The sequence below is a fragment of the Salmo trutta genome, chromosome 1 (genome assembly GCF_901001165.1).
Source record: "Salmo trutta chromosome 1, fSalTru1.1, whole genome shotgun sequence".
Classification (NCBI taxonomy): domain Eukaryota; kingdom Metazoa; phylum Chordata; class Actinopteri; order Salmoniformes; family Salmonidae; genus Salmo; species Salmo trutta.
Window position 1 is genome coordinate 78,713,847 of NC_042957.1, and position 12,544 is coordinate 78,726,390.

The 12,544-nt window shown below is 41.6% G+C and overlaps 1 protein-coding gene across 1 annotated transcript; it reads left to right on the forward strand.

Moving 5' to 3' along the window:
* Positions 1-390: 390 nt before the first annotated feature.
* On the forward strand, positions 391-1,934 carry LOC115208464 (stonustoxin subunit beta-like). Its single transcript, XM_029776537.1, has 2 exons — positions 391-424; positions 860-1,934. Exons 1-2 carry the CDS (start codon positions 403-405, stop codon positions 1,414-1,416), a joined length of 579 nt encoding a protein of 192 aa, XP_029632397.1. The 5' UTR covers positions 391-402; the 3' UTR covers positions 1,417-1,934.
* Positions 1,935-12,544: the final 10,610 nt, after the last annotated feature.

A 12,544-nucleotide genomic window follows, 5' to 3' on the forward strand; every position in this document is an offset into this window, starting at 1 on the left:
CAATACAATCTAAATCTGATACCTCACTGTCTGTCTTTTGACTGATACTGATTTTTAAACTGGTCTGGTCAGTCTACTCAAATATTTGTAATATGCATTTTTCTATCTACAAGCAACACTTTGATATTTTTTCATTTCTAATAATGAAACATCTATGTATGAAAAGATATGGCACGTTTCAGGACACTGATATATATGAATATGTAGACAAAATATACTGACACTATTTTCACCATGTTTGACTTATCAGGCTAGTTAAGACAAACATTCTTACCACCACTTGGACAAAGGTGTGTGTGTGTGTGTGGTGTGTGTGTGTGTGTGTGAGGTCAGGTGTATCCATCAATGACTGTCTGTTCTTCTGCTTCCCGCTACAGTGTGGAACATGGTGGAGAGAACACAATGAAACCTGGGCTTAGAAAATGTGAGTGTTGACTGCTTAATTCAAGTTAAGTCAAAGTCAAAGACCACCGTCATTACTTACTTGGTCATATTAAATATCAGCTGTAGTTCTACAGAAGCAGAAATCAGGGACACCAAAGTTTACATAGAGTTGCTTTGACAATGTGTGTGTGTGTGGTGTGTTCGTGTTACATTAGAAATGTGTGTGTCTGTTCATGTTACTTTAGAAGTGTGTGTGTGTGTGTGTGTGTGTGTGTGTGTGTGTAATTAATGGTAATAAGTGTGTTTTATATTACCATACAGTATAACATGTGATCATTCAACAAGTCTCAAGTTACCGTAACTTCTCCTTTTGATACCTAGAATCATCTACATTAAATGAATTAGTGAAAAGTGAGTTAACATTCTAATGTGAATGATGATGATTTCTAATATTGTGTCTGGTTTCATCCATCAGATGCCTGTGATCTCACACTGGACCCAAACACAGTATTCAGATACAGCTTTCTGTCTGAGGGTAACAAAAAGGTGACACATATGGGAAAGTACCATCCGTATCCTGATCACCCAGAGAGATTTGAGCACTGTGGAGAGGTGCTGTGTAGAGAGGGTCTGAATTGTCACTGTTACTGGGAGGTAGAGTGGAGTGGGGGAGATGCTGATATAGGAGTGGCATATAAAGGAATCAGCAGGAGAGAAGGGGGTGATGACTGTTGGCTTGGATGGAATGACAAGTCCTGGAGTCTGCGCTGCTCTGACAACAGTTACTCTGCCTGGCACAATAAGAATCCCACTACCATAGACGTCCCCCCCTCCAGCTCCCACAGAGTAGGAGTGTATCTGGACTGGCCAGCCGGCACTCTGTCCTTCTACAAAGCCTCCTCTGACACACTGACCCACCTGTACACATTCCACACCACATTCACTGAGCCCCTCTATCCAGGGTTTCATCTTTGGGGTTGTGGCGTCTCAGCGTCCCTGTGTCAGGTGGTCTCTGTGTCAAACACAACATGATGTTTCACTCTAATCATGGTCATGTTCAGTAAGACACACTGGATAAACAATGTAGAATATCTCTCTAGTCATGAGTTAAAATATTGTTATATCTAAATATTCATGATTATACACCACCTAAGTTAATTGTCATTAATAGATTGAGTCTCCACACTGTGTTGTAAAAACTGGTTTCATTTAGAAATCATTGATCTTGTTGTTATTGGGCTTCTTGGTGTTTGTAAATATTGTAGAATGTTTATTTGTCAAATTGTTGACACAACAATCTTGTTTGTGTATGAACTCAATTCAACTGAATGAAATGATGTGACAGATGTAACTAATAAAGGATCATCAACCAGATGGAAAAAGAGAGGTGGAAATGTTTTAATATTGATCACGTTATGACAGTACAGTAATAGATGGAAGAAGAGAGGTGGAAATGTTTTAATATTGATCACAATATCACAGTACAGTAATAGACGGAAGAAGAGAGATGGAAATGTTTTAATATTGATCACATTATGACAGTACAGTAATAGATGGAAGAAGAGAGGTGGAAATGTTTTAATATTGATCAGAATATGGCAGTACAGTAAAGGGGGTTGTGTTCAGTACATAGAAATGGGTCTTATTTAGTTGAAGAGGAAGTCTTTATGTCAGTTCTACTCTCCCTCTCTGGTGCTCTACGTCACCAGTCTAGTAACCACCAGTCCTGAAAACCTATCATTACACACACCTGGCAACCTTCATTACTCAAACCTGCTCCTCAACATTAGACCCACCTGGCAACCTTCATTACCTACACCTGGCAACCTTCATTACTCACACCTGCTCCTCATCATTAGACCCACCTGGCAACCTTCATTTCTCACACCTGCTCCTCAATATTATACACACCTGGCATCCTTCATTACCTACACCTGGCAACCTTCATTACTCACCTGCACCTCATTATTAGACACACCTGGCAACCTTCATTACTTTCACCTGCTACTCATCTTTAGACACACCTGGCAACCTTCATTACTCACCTGCACCTCATTATTAGACACACCTGGCAACCTTCGTTACTCACACCTGCTCCTCATCATTAGACCCACCTGGCAACCTTCATTTCTCACACCTGCTCCTCAATATTATACACACCTGGCATCCTTCATTACCTACACCTGGCAACCTTCATTACTCACCTGCACCTCATTATTAGACACACCTGGCAAGCTTCATTACTCTCACCTGCTTCTCATCTTTAGACACACCTGGCAACCTTCATTACTCTCACCTGCTTCTCATCATTAGACACACCTGGCAACCTTCATTACTCACCTGCTCCTCATTATTAGACACCTGGACCTGACCCCCTCTCTGATTACTTACATTTTCATTTTAGTCATTTAGCAGACGCTCTTATCCAGAGCGACTTACAGTAGTGAATGCATATATTTCATTTCATACATATTTTTTTCCGTACTGGTCCCCCGTGGGAATCGAACCCACAACCCTGGTGTTGCAAACACCATGCTCTACCAACTGAGCCACTGAGCCGTTGTTATCTACCATCAGGCTGTACTGGTTATGTTTCTATGTTAGACACAAACCTTGTTTTGTATCATTCCATGTTCTTCAACATTCAACATTAAACTCACGAACTGAACTTGTTACTACTGTATGATACTGAGAGAACAGGACACTAATCATTCTGTTGTTACTACTGTATTATACTGAGAGAACAGGACACTAATCATTCTGTTGTTACTACTGTATGATACTGAGAGAACAGGACACTAATCATTCTGCTGTTACTACTGTATGATACTGAGAGAACAGGACACTAATCATTCTGTTGTTACTACTGTATGATACTGAGAGAACAGGACACTAATCATTCTGTTGTTACTACTGTATGATACTGAGAGAACAGGACACTAATCATTCTGCTGTTACTACTGTATGATACTGATAGAACAGGACACTAATCATTCTGTTGTTACTACTGTATGATACTGAGAGAACAGGACACTAATCATTCTGTTGTTACTACTGTATGATACTGAGAGAACAGGACACTAATCATTCTGTTGTTACTACTGTATGATACTGAGAGAACAGGACACTAATCATTCTGTTGTTACTACTGTATGATACTGAGAGAACAGGACACTAATCATTCTATGTTGTTACTACTGTATGATACTGAGAGAACAGGACACTAATCATTCTGTTGTTACTACTGTATGATACTGAGAGAACAGGACACTAATCATTCTGTGTTGTTACTACTGTATGATACTGATAGAACAGGACACTAATCATTCTATGCTGTTACTACTGTATGATACTGAGAGAACAGGACACTAATCATTCTGCTGTTACTACTGTATGATACTGAGAGAACAGGACACTAATCATTCTGTTGTTACTACTGTATGATACTGAGAGAACAGGACACTAATCATTCTGTGTTGTTACTACTGTATGATACTGATAGAACAGGACACTAATCATTCTGTTGTTACTACTGCATGATACTGAGAGAACAGGACACTAATCATTCTGTTGTTACTACTGTATGATACTGAGAGAACAGGACACTAATCATTCTGTTGTTACTACTGTATGATACTGAGAGAACAGGACACTAATCATTCTGTGTTGTTACTACTGTATGATACTGATAGAACAGGACACTAATCATTCTATGCTGTTACTACTGTATGATACTGAGAGAACAGGACACTAATCATTCTGCTGTTACTACTGTATGATACTGAGAGAACAGGACACTAATCATTCTGTGTTGTTACTACTGTATGATACTGAGAGAACAGGACACTAATCATTCTGTGTTGTTACTACTGTATGATACTGAGAGAACAGGACTATGGGTGCATCTCAACAATCTGAAGTGGCCTCCTCTCCTTTATCTGGTCTCATCTGAAATCACAAGACAGGTCAAAGTAACATGGTGGCTTCCTACCTTCTCTCATGTCAGTTGGGATGAAAGAAGTTAGACATAAATCCACTGGAACGCCCCTCCACCTGGTTATTAGTGGGAAACTCATCTATCAATCCACTGGAACGCCCCTCCACCTGGTTATTAGTGGGAAACTCATCTATCAATCCACTGGAACGCCCCTCTAACTGGTTATTAGTGGGAAACTAATCTATCAATCCACTGGAACGCCCCTCCACCTGGTTATTAGTGGGAAACTCATCTATCAATCCACTGGAACGCCCCTCCACCTGGTTATTAGTGGGAAACTCATCTATCAATCCACTGGAACGCCCCTCTAACTGGTTATTAGTGGGAAACTCATCTATCAATCCACTGGAACGCCCCTCCACCTGGTTATTAGTGGGAAACTCATCTATCAATCCACTGGAACGCCCCTCTAACTGGTTATTAGTGGGAAACTCATCTATCAGTCCACTGGAACGCCCCTCCACCTGGTTATTAGTGGAAAACTCATCTATCAATCCACTGGAACGCCCCTCTAACTGGTTATTAGTGGGAAACTCATCTATCAATCCACTGGAACGCCCCTCTAACTGGTTATTAGTGGGAAACTCATCTATCAATCCACTGGAACGCCCCTCTAACTGGTTATTAGTGGGAAACTCATCTATCAATCCACTGGAACACCCCTCCACCTGGTTATTAGTGGGAGACTTGTCTATCATCTCTGAGCTCTGACTTCTCCCACATGCTGAACTCTAACTTCTCATACTAAAGACATTACCTCCATAACAGCATTGTCATTAGCTAAATGCAACAACAAAACAATATTTATAAAAACAGTCTATTAATGTGGTTGTTGAACACTATAATGTATTAAGCAGCATGACAGCTGTACTTTCAGTTTATGGTTGATGCAGCTTGTTTGCCAATATCCAATCAGTGTTCTCAACTAGTTCAAAACACATGAAGGCACACAACTCATGGCTCCCAGTTTACAAGTAGTATTTTCTGAGCTTCCTACTTGATATGAACACAGCATCAATTACAGGTTGGACGAGTTCCTCTGCTCAGACGTTGCGGACTCCTGCCAGATCTTTCAACACCTGGATAGATGTTTTACGTATCAGCTTACCACATCATATGTTATAACAATCTGGTGCCTGTCTGCACAGCCCATGACGTGGCATGGAACCATTGGTTGACATATGCAACGTCTGAGCAGGGGAACACAACCGTTAACTATCCTAACACTGCCTTTACAATCAAAGATGGTGGATGAATGAAGATGTCACACTCAGGCTGTTTACCATTGAACGAATTTGTCACAGTTCCGGTCTACTTAAAGTGGCAATCAGCTGTTTACTGAATTAGGGGTGGGGGTCATCCCTCAGCTGTTTACTGAATTAGGGGCGGGCTCTATCCTCAGCTGTTTACTGAATTAGGGGCGGGCTCAATCCTCAACTGTTTACTGAATTAGGGGCGGGGCTCATCCCTCAGCTGTTTACTGAATTAGGGGCGGGCTCAATCCTCAGCTGTTTACTGAATTAGGGGCGGGCTCTATCCTCAGCTGTTTACTGAATTAGGGGCGGGCTCAATCCTCAGCTGTTTACTGAATTAGGGGCGGGCTCTATCCTCAGCTGTTTACTGAATTAGGGGCGGGCTCAATCTTCAGCTGTTTACTGAATTAGGGGCGGGCTCTATCCTCAGCTGTTTACTGAATTAGGGTCGGGCTCAATCTTCAGCTGTTTACTGAATTAGGGGCGGGCTCAATTCTCTGCTGTTTACTGAATTAGGGGCGGGCTCAATCCTCAGCTGTTTACTGAATTAGGGGCGGGCTCAATCCTCAGCTGTTTACTGAATTAGGGGCGGGCTCAATCCTCAGCTGTTTACTGAATTAGGGGTGGGCTCAATCCTCAGCTGTTTACTGAACTAGGGGCGGGCTCAATCCTCGGCTGTTTACTGAATTAGGGGCGGGCTCAATTCTCTGCTGTTTACTGAATTAGGGGCCGGCTCAATCCTCAGCTGTTTACTGAATTAGGGGTGGGGTGTTTACTGAATTAGGGGCGGGCTTTATCCTCAGCTGTTTACTGAATTAGGGGCGGGCTCAATTCTCAGCTGTTTACTGAATTAGGGGCGGGCTCTATCCTCAGCTGTTTACTGAATTAGAGGCGGGCTCTATCCTCTGCTGTTTACTGAATTAGGGGTGGGGGTCATCCCTCAGCTGTTTACTGAATTAGGGGTGGGGTGTTTACTGAATTAGGGGTGGGCTTTATCCTCAGCTGTTTACTGAATTAGGGGCGGGCTCAATTCTCAGCTGTTTACTGAATTAGGGGCGGGCTCTATCCTCAGCTGTTTACTGAATTAGAGGCGGGCTCTATCCTCTGCTGTTTACTGAATTAGGGGTGGGGGTCATCCCTCAGCTGTTTACTGAATTAGGGGCGGGCTCTATCCTCAGCTGTTTACTGAATTAGGGGCGGGCTCTATCCTCAGCTGTTTGCTGAATTAGGGGCGGGCTCTATCCTCAGCTGTTTACTGAATTAGGGGCGGGCTCAATCCTCAGCTGTTTACTGAATTAGGGGTGGGCTCTATCCTCAGCTGTTTACTGAATTAGGGGCGGGCTCAATCCTCAGCTGTTTACTGAATTGGGGGTGGGGGTCATCCCTCAGCTGTTTACTGAATTAGGGGTGGGGCTACCACTTTGTTATGGTTTCGGCTGCTGATTGACACTTTAAGGGGTGGCTGTCTGTTAGTGCTATGTGGGATCCTTGAAACGTCCTTACCCTTACCCTTAACTTAACCCCTACCCTAACCATAAGCCTTAAAAGGGGAAGACTGGGACAGAGCTGCTGCTGTCTCCAAGTCCCAAACCAGACCTATGGTAGCTTGCAAACTTCCATTTACGGATGACATCTTCTATTTACCTTCTAGGCTCGCTGTGATGTAGACACAGATTTCATCATAGCCATGAACGATTTACCTCGAAAACAATTGGAGGCTTCACAAGAGTTGTTGCAACAAAGTCTCACACTCAATACGTGCAATTATTTACAAAAACTATTGCAGCAGATTTCGTGCATTTTTGTGAAACTTAATTTGAAGGAAAATACACGTTTCTGTGCGACTTCATTCGTAGGAAATTTTCAGAAAACTTCAGAACAATCATTTCAAAGTTGAAGCAATGCATGATGGACAATGGCGTTCTACACTGCCTTTTTTGTGTCCCACATTTCTATCAAAAAACAAACGTGTAAACCCGATATTGTTAATCAAATAGGTCATGCATTTTATACAAGGCTACATTGGAGATTGGTCTCGCATCTTGAGTGTTGCCAGATTGCAGAAAAGCACCAGATTGGTCTGTTTCTTTGTTGTTGATGGTGGTATAAACTGTAAGGAGTCTATGGTCAATTGGGCCTAAGCCTAATCAACACTCAATTCCTGTAATAACATGCAAAAAGTATTGGAGCAGATTTTGTGAATTTTGGTGTCCCACATTTATTTCTTATTATTTAATTATTTATTATTTTAATTCGTTTTGAAGTATACATTTACAGTACAGTGATTCATCATAGAGGGAGTGTAGCCATCATCATTATAGTCCAGCTCCCCTACCCAATCCTTATGTTCCTTTGAGTCATGCTGAGTTCACCTGCTGGTCGGAACTAGGAAACATACCCATTCCTTATGTTCCTTTGAGTCATGCTGAGTTCACCTGCTGGTCGGAACTAGGAAACATACCCATTCCTTATGTTCCTTTGAGTCATGCTGAGTTCACCTGCTGGTCCGAACTGGGAAACATACCCATTCCCTATGTTCCTTTGAGTCATGCTGAGTTCACCTGCAGGTTGGAACTAGGAAACTCTGACATTTTCCACTTGCTAACTGGTAGTAGTTATACAAGTCACCAGAAGGGTCTGGGTCAACGTGTGTCCATTCTCCATACCCATTCCCTATGGACCTGGTAGTTATACAGGACACCAGAAGGGTCTGGGTCAACGTGTGTCCATTCCCATACCCATTCCCTATGGACCTGGTAGTTATACAGGACACCAGAAGGGTCTGGGTCAACGTGTGTCCATTCCCCATACCCATTCCCTATGGACCTGGTAGTTATACAGGACACCAGAAGGGTCTGGGTCAACGTGTGTCCATTCCCCATACCCATTCCCTATGGACCTGGTAGTTATACAGGACACCAGAAGGGTCTGGGTCAACATGTGTCCATTCCCCATACCCATTCCCTATGGACCTGGTAGTTATACAGGACAACAGAAGGGTCTGGGTCAACATGTGTCCATTCTTCATACCCATTCCCTATGGACCTGGTAGTTATACAGGACACCAGAAGGGTCTGGGTCAACATGTGTCCATTCCTGACCACTGTGGAGTGTGTCAGTAGCCTACTGTGTCCGTGCTATGTGCAGTCAACTAGTATAGTTAGTGCTGGTGAAGTACCTATGGGGATTATTATTAAGGTTCTGGTCATCTGAGATACCAACAAGTAAACAACAAACAAGATAACTACAGAATGAAGAAACTAAATTCAATAAATTAATAATTAAAACAATAAAAAAATTATGCAAACATTTTTATATCAAATTGTTTGGTTGCTTTGAGACAAATGAGTCTTAAGTCTTCACAATATTATTTACAAGGAGCGGTTCCCATCTTTTTCACATACATCTGTCTGCAGTTTTATTTTATGGGTGATCTTTTCCATTAACTTCTTGCGCATATCATCCCGTTAGCGGGATCATTTTCCAGCGAAAACTCCTAGCGACATTAGCATAACGAAATTCAATTTTTTTTTTTTTTCAAATATAGGGCTGTCTCATATCGTTTTATAGATACACCTCTCTTGAATCGACCCTCGTTGTCCGATTTCAAAAAGGTTTTACAGGAAAAGCACAATATTAGATTATGTTAGAGGAGTACATGGTAAAAGTTGCATCATATCAATTTTCCAACCAAGCACATGCATCACATATAACCAAAAAACAGCTAAATGCAGCACTAACCTTTTACAAACTTCATCAGATGACACACCTAGGACATCATGTTACACACAGCATGCAATCTTTTGTTCAATAAAGGTCATATTTCTATATAAAAACAGCATTTTACATCGGCACCTGACGTTGACTAACTATTTTCCCATAAAATGCGTCCCGGGAAACAGTGCTACAATTTTATAAATTACTATTCGAAAACGATTTTTTTTTTTTATATTGTCAATCTAAGATTTATAGATGAATATCTCTTGAAAACACCCGTCATAACAGATTTTAAATTAACTTTACAGGGTAATCACACTTTGAGATAAAAGGGGATGCGATACCCAGAAAGTGAGCTAGAAAGCCTAGCTCCTCGCCATCTTTGAAAAATCGCACATCACATCTGATCTTGTATAATATTGCCAATAATCCCTCACCTTTAGTTGTCTTCATCAGAAAGCACTTCCCGGGATCCCAGGTCCATGACAAATGTATTTTCGGTCGAAAAAGTCCATCCTTTATGTTCCATTAGCTTGCTGTTGTTAGCGCGTCCTAAGGCTGTAATCAAATGTTGATCCGTGCGCGGCAGCTGGCTAACGAAAAATGACTGTTTTCGCTCTTTTAGGTTCGTTCAAACATGTCAAACGTTGTATAACATTAATCTTCAGGGCCTGTTTCAACAAGAGAGCCAATCAGATTCGAGTGGGACGATTTCATTGTGTTTCAAAAGGTTTCCAAAGGTGGGGGCAGACACGGCCGCCGACGTCACAATGCTGATGGCCCTACTACTGTGACCAATTGCCACATCGTCTCCTTCACTGAGTTTCGACCGCAGAACCCTCAAAACACTTTGTAAAGACTGGGGACATCTAGTGGAAGCACTGGAAAGTGCTCAATTATCATTTTGTCACGTTGTAAATTATAGGGAAGGCTGTGAAGTCGAGTCCACAATTCAGAATCCCACTTCCTAGTTCAATCGGTCTCGGGGTTTTGACTGCCATACGAGTTCTGTTATACTCACAGACACCATTCAAACAGTTTCAGAAACTTTAGGGTGTTTTCTATCCATATAAAATAAGTATATGCATGTCCTAGCTTCTGAGTTTGATTAGTAGGCCGTTGAAAATGGGAACGAATTTTTTCCAAAATGCGCTGTGGCGCCCCCATTGGTAGGGTACTATCAAGAGTTAAATACATTTCTTTCAGTCTACAAATCCACTGTTCCATAGTAGGAATGTCTCCATTCACCCAACGCTCTGTAATACATGTCTTTGCTGCAGACAAGAGGATATTCAACAGGTTGGCAGCATTTCACCGCACCTGCGATAACATCGGCTAAACATATGTACGTGACCAATGCAATTTGATTGATTGTTTGTATGTAAAACATTTACTTTTGACTAAGTTCATCATTACAACCTTAGTAGGAGCCTCTCCAAGCTCTCGTAGTGGGCATCTGAGTGTGTCACTTTATACACAGAAGATCTCTGCTAAACATAGAATCACATGGTTTCTGTGACCACCGAAAACTTCAAAACAAACTGGACTAGAAATACATAGTTGCCAATGTTTTTGCAATTGATTCAAAGAAGTGACTTGACTGGGAGACCCATGAGATGACAGTAGGCTTTTGGTTTCTCCCCCTCTAAAAACAGAAATAAATCATTCTAAATAACAAACTGGCTTTATTTACAAATTAGTAACAATGTCTCACCCCATGTTCACGAATTTCTCGCTAAACGAAATCATTTCCAGGTTGTAAATCCCAAACTCAAAAAGTAATTGGTGTCACGTCCTGACCATAGTAAGATGTTATTTTTATGGTAGAGTAGGTCAGGGCGTGACAGGGGGTGTTTTTCTATTTTTTGTATTTCTATGTTCATGTTCTAGTTTTGTATTTCTATGTTGGTTTTGTTTGGTATGATCTCAAATTAGAGGCAGCTGGTCATCGTTGTCTCTAATTGGAGGTCATATTTAAGTTGGTGTTTGTCCCACCTGGGTTTGTGGGAGATTCATTTTGAGTTTGTGTATGTTAACGCTGCATCACGGTTTGTTGTTTTTGTATTTCAGTTTATTTATGTATTGCATAGTTTCACAGTGTAAATAAAATGTGGAACGAAACACACGCTGCACTTTGGTCCGCTCCTTCTCTTCTCCGTGACAATTGGAAAGGTAGATACAAATAATGTGTGACATTGTGGTTACAATAAAGAAGGCAAACAAGATGCTGTGTTTTTATTTACAGTAGTGATGGAAGATGCTGTATACTATGTTCTTACAAAAAAAGGTTATAAATTCTCTAGTACAGCCACTATTGAAGGCTATCAAATGATTCTCAAAGACACCTTCTGCTGGTCAAACTAGCACTAACTAGCATTAATGGTAACAGCGGCTGACACTTAAATAACGTGCCATAGAATTCTGCGGCACCATGCAAGCTGTGCTGCAGTACGCTGCAACTTTTAAAAAACAAACCACTGTTCGCTACATGGTCAAAAGTATGTGGACACCCCTTAAAAAAGTTGGTGCTGTCGTTTCAATGACATTACCTTCTAACCTTGTTAAATGAAAACAACTTTCAATCATTACTCATCATCCTTCTCTACAGGAGAAATGGAAGCTCATCCAGAGTCTGCAGCTCATCAGTCCCATCGTCCTCTGAAAGGAGCATTAAACATGACAGCTGCTGAGATCTTATTAGCCTTTACTATTAGGAGGCACAGCCTTATGATAATAATAATATATACACTGCTCAAAAAAATAAAGGGAACACTTAAACAACACAATGTAACTCCAAGTCAATCACACTTCTGTGAAATCAAACTGTCCACTTAGGAAGCAACACTGATTGACAATACATTTCACATGCTGTTGTGCAAATGGAATAGACAACAGGTAGAAATTATAGGCAATTAGCAAGACACCCCCAATAAAGGAGTGGTTCTGCAGGTGGTAACCACAGACCACTTCTCAGTTCCTATGCTTCCTGGCTGATGTTTTGGTCACTTTTGAATGCTGGCGGTGCTTTCACTCTAGTGGTAACATGAGACGGAGTCTACAACCCACACAAGTGGCTCAGGTAGTGCAGCTCATCCAGGATGGCACATCAATGCGAGCTGTGGCAAGAAGGTTTGCTGTGTCTGTCAGCGTAGTGTCCAGAGCATGGAGGCGCTACCCGGAGACAGGCCAGTAC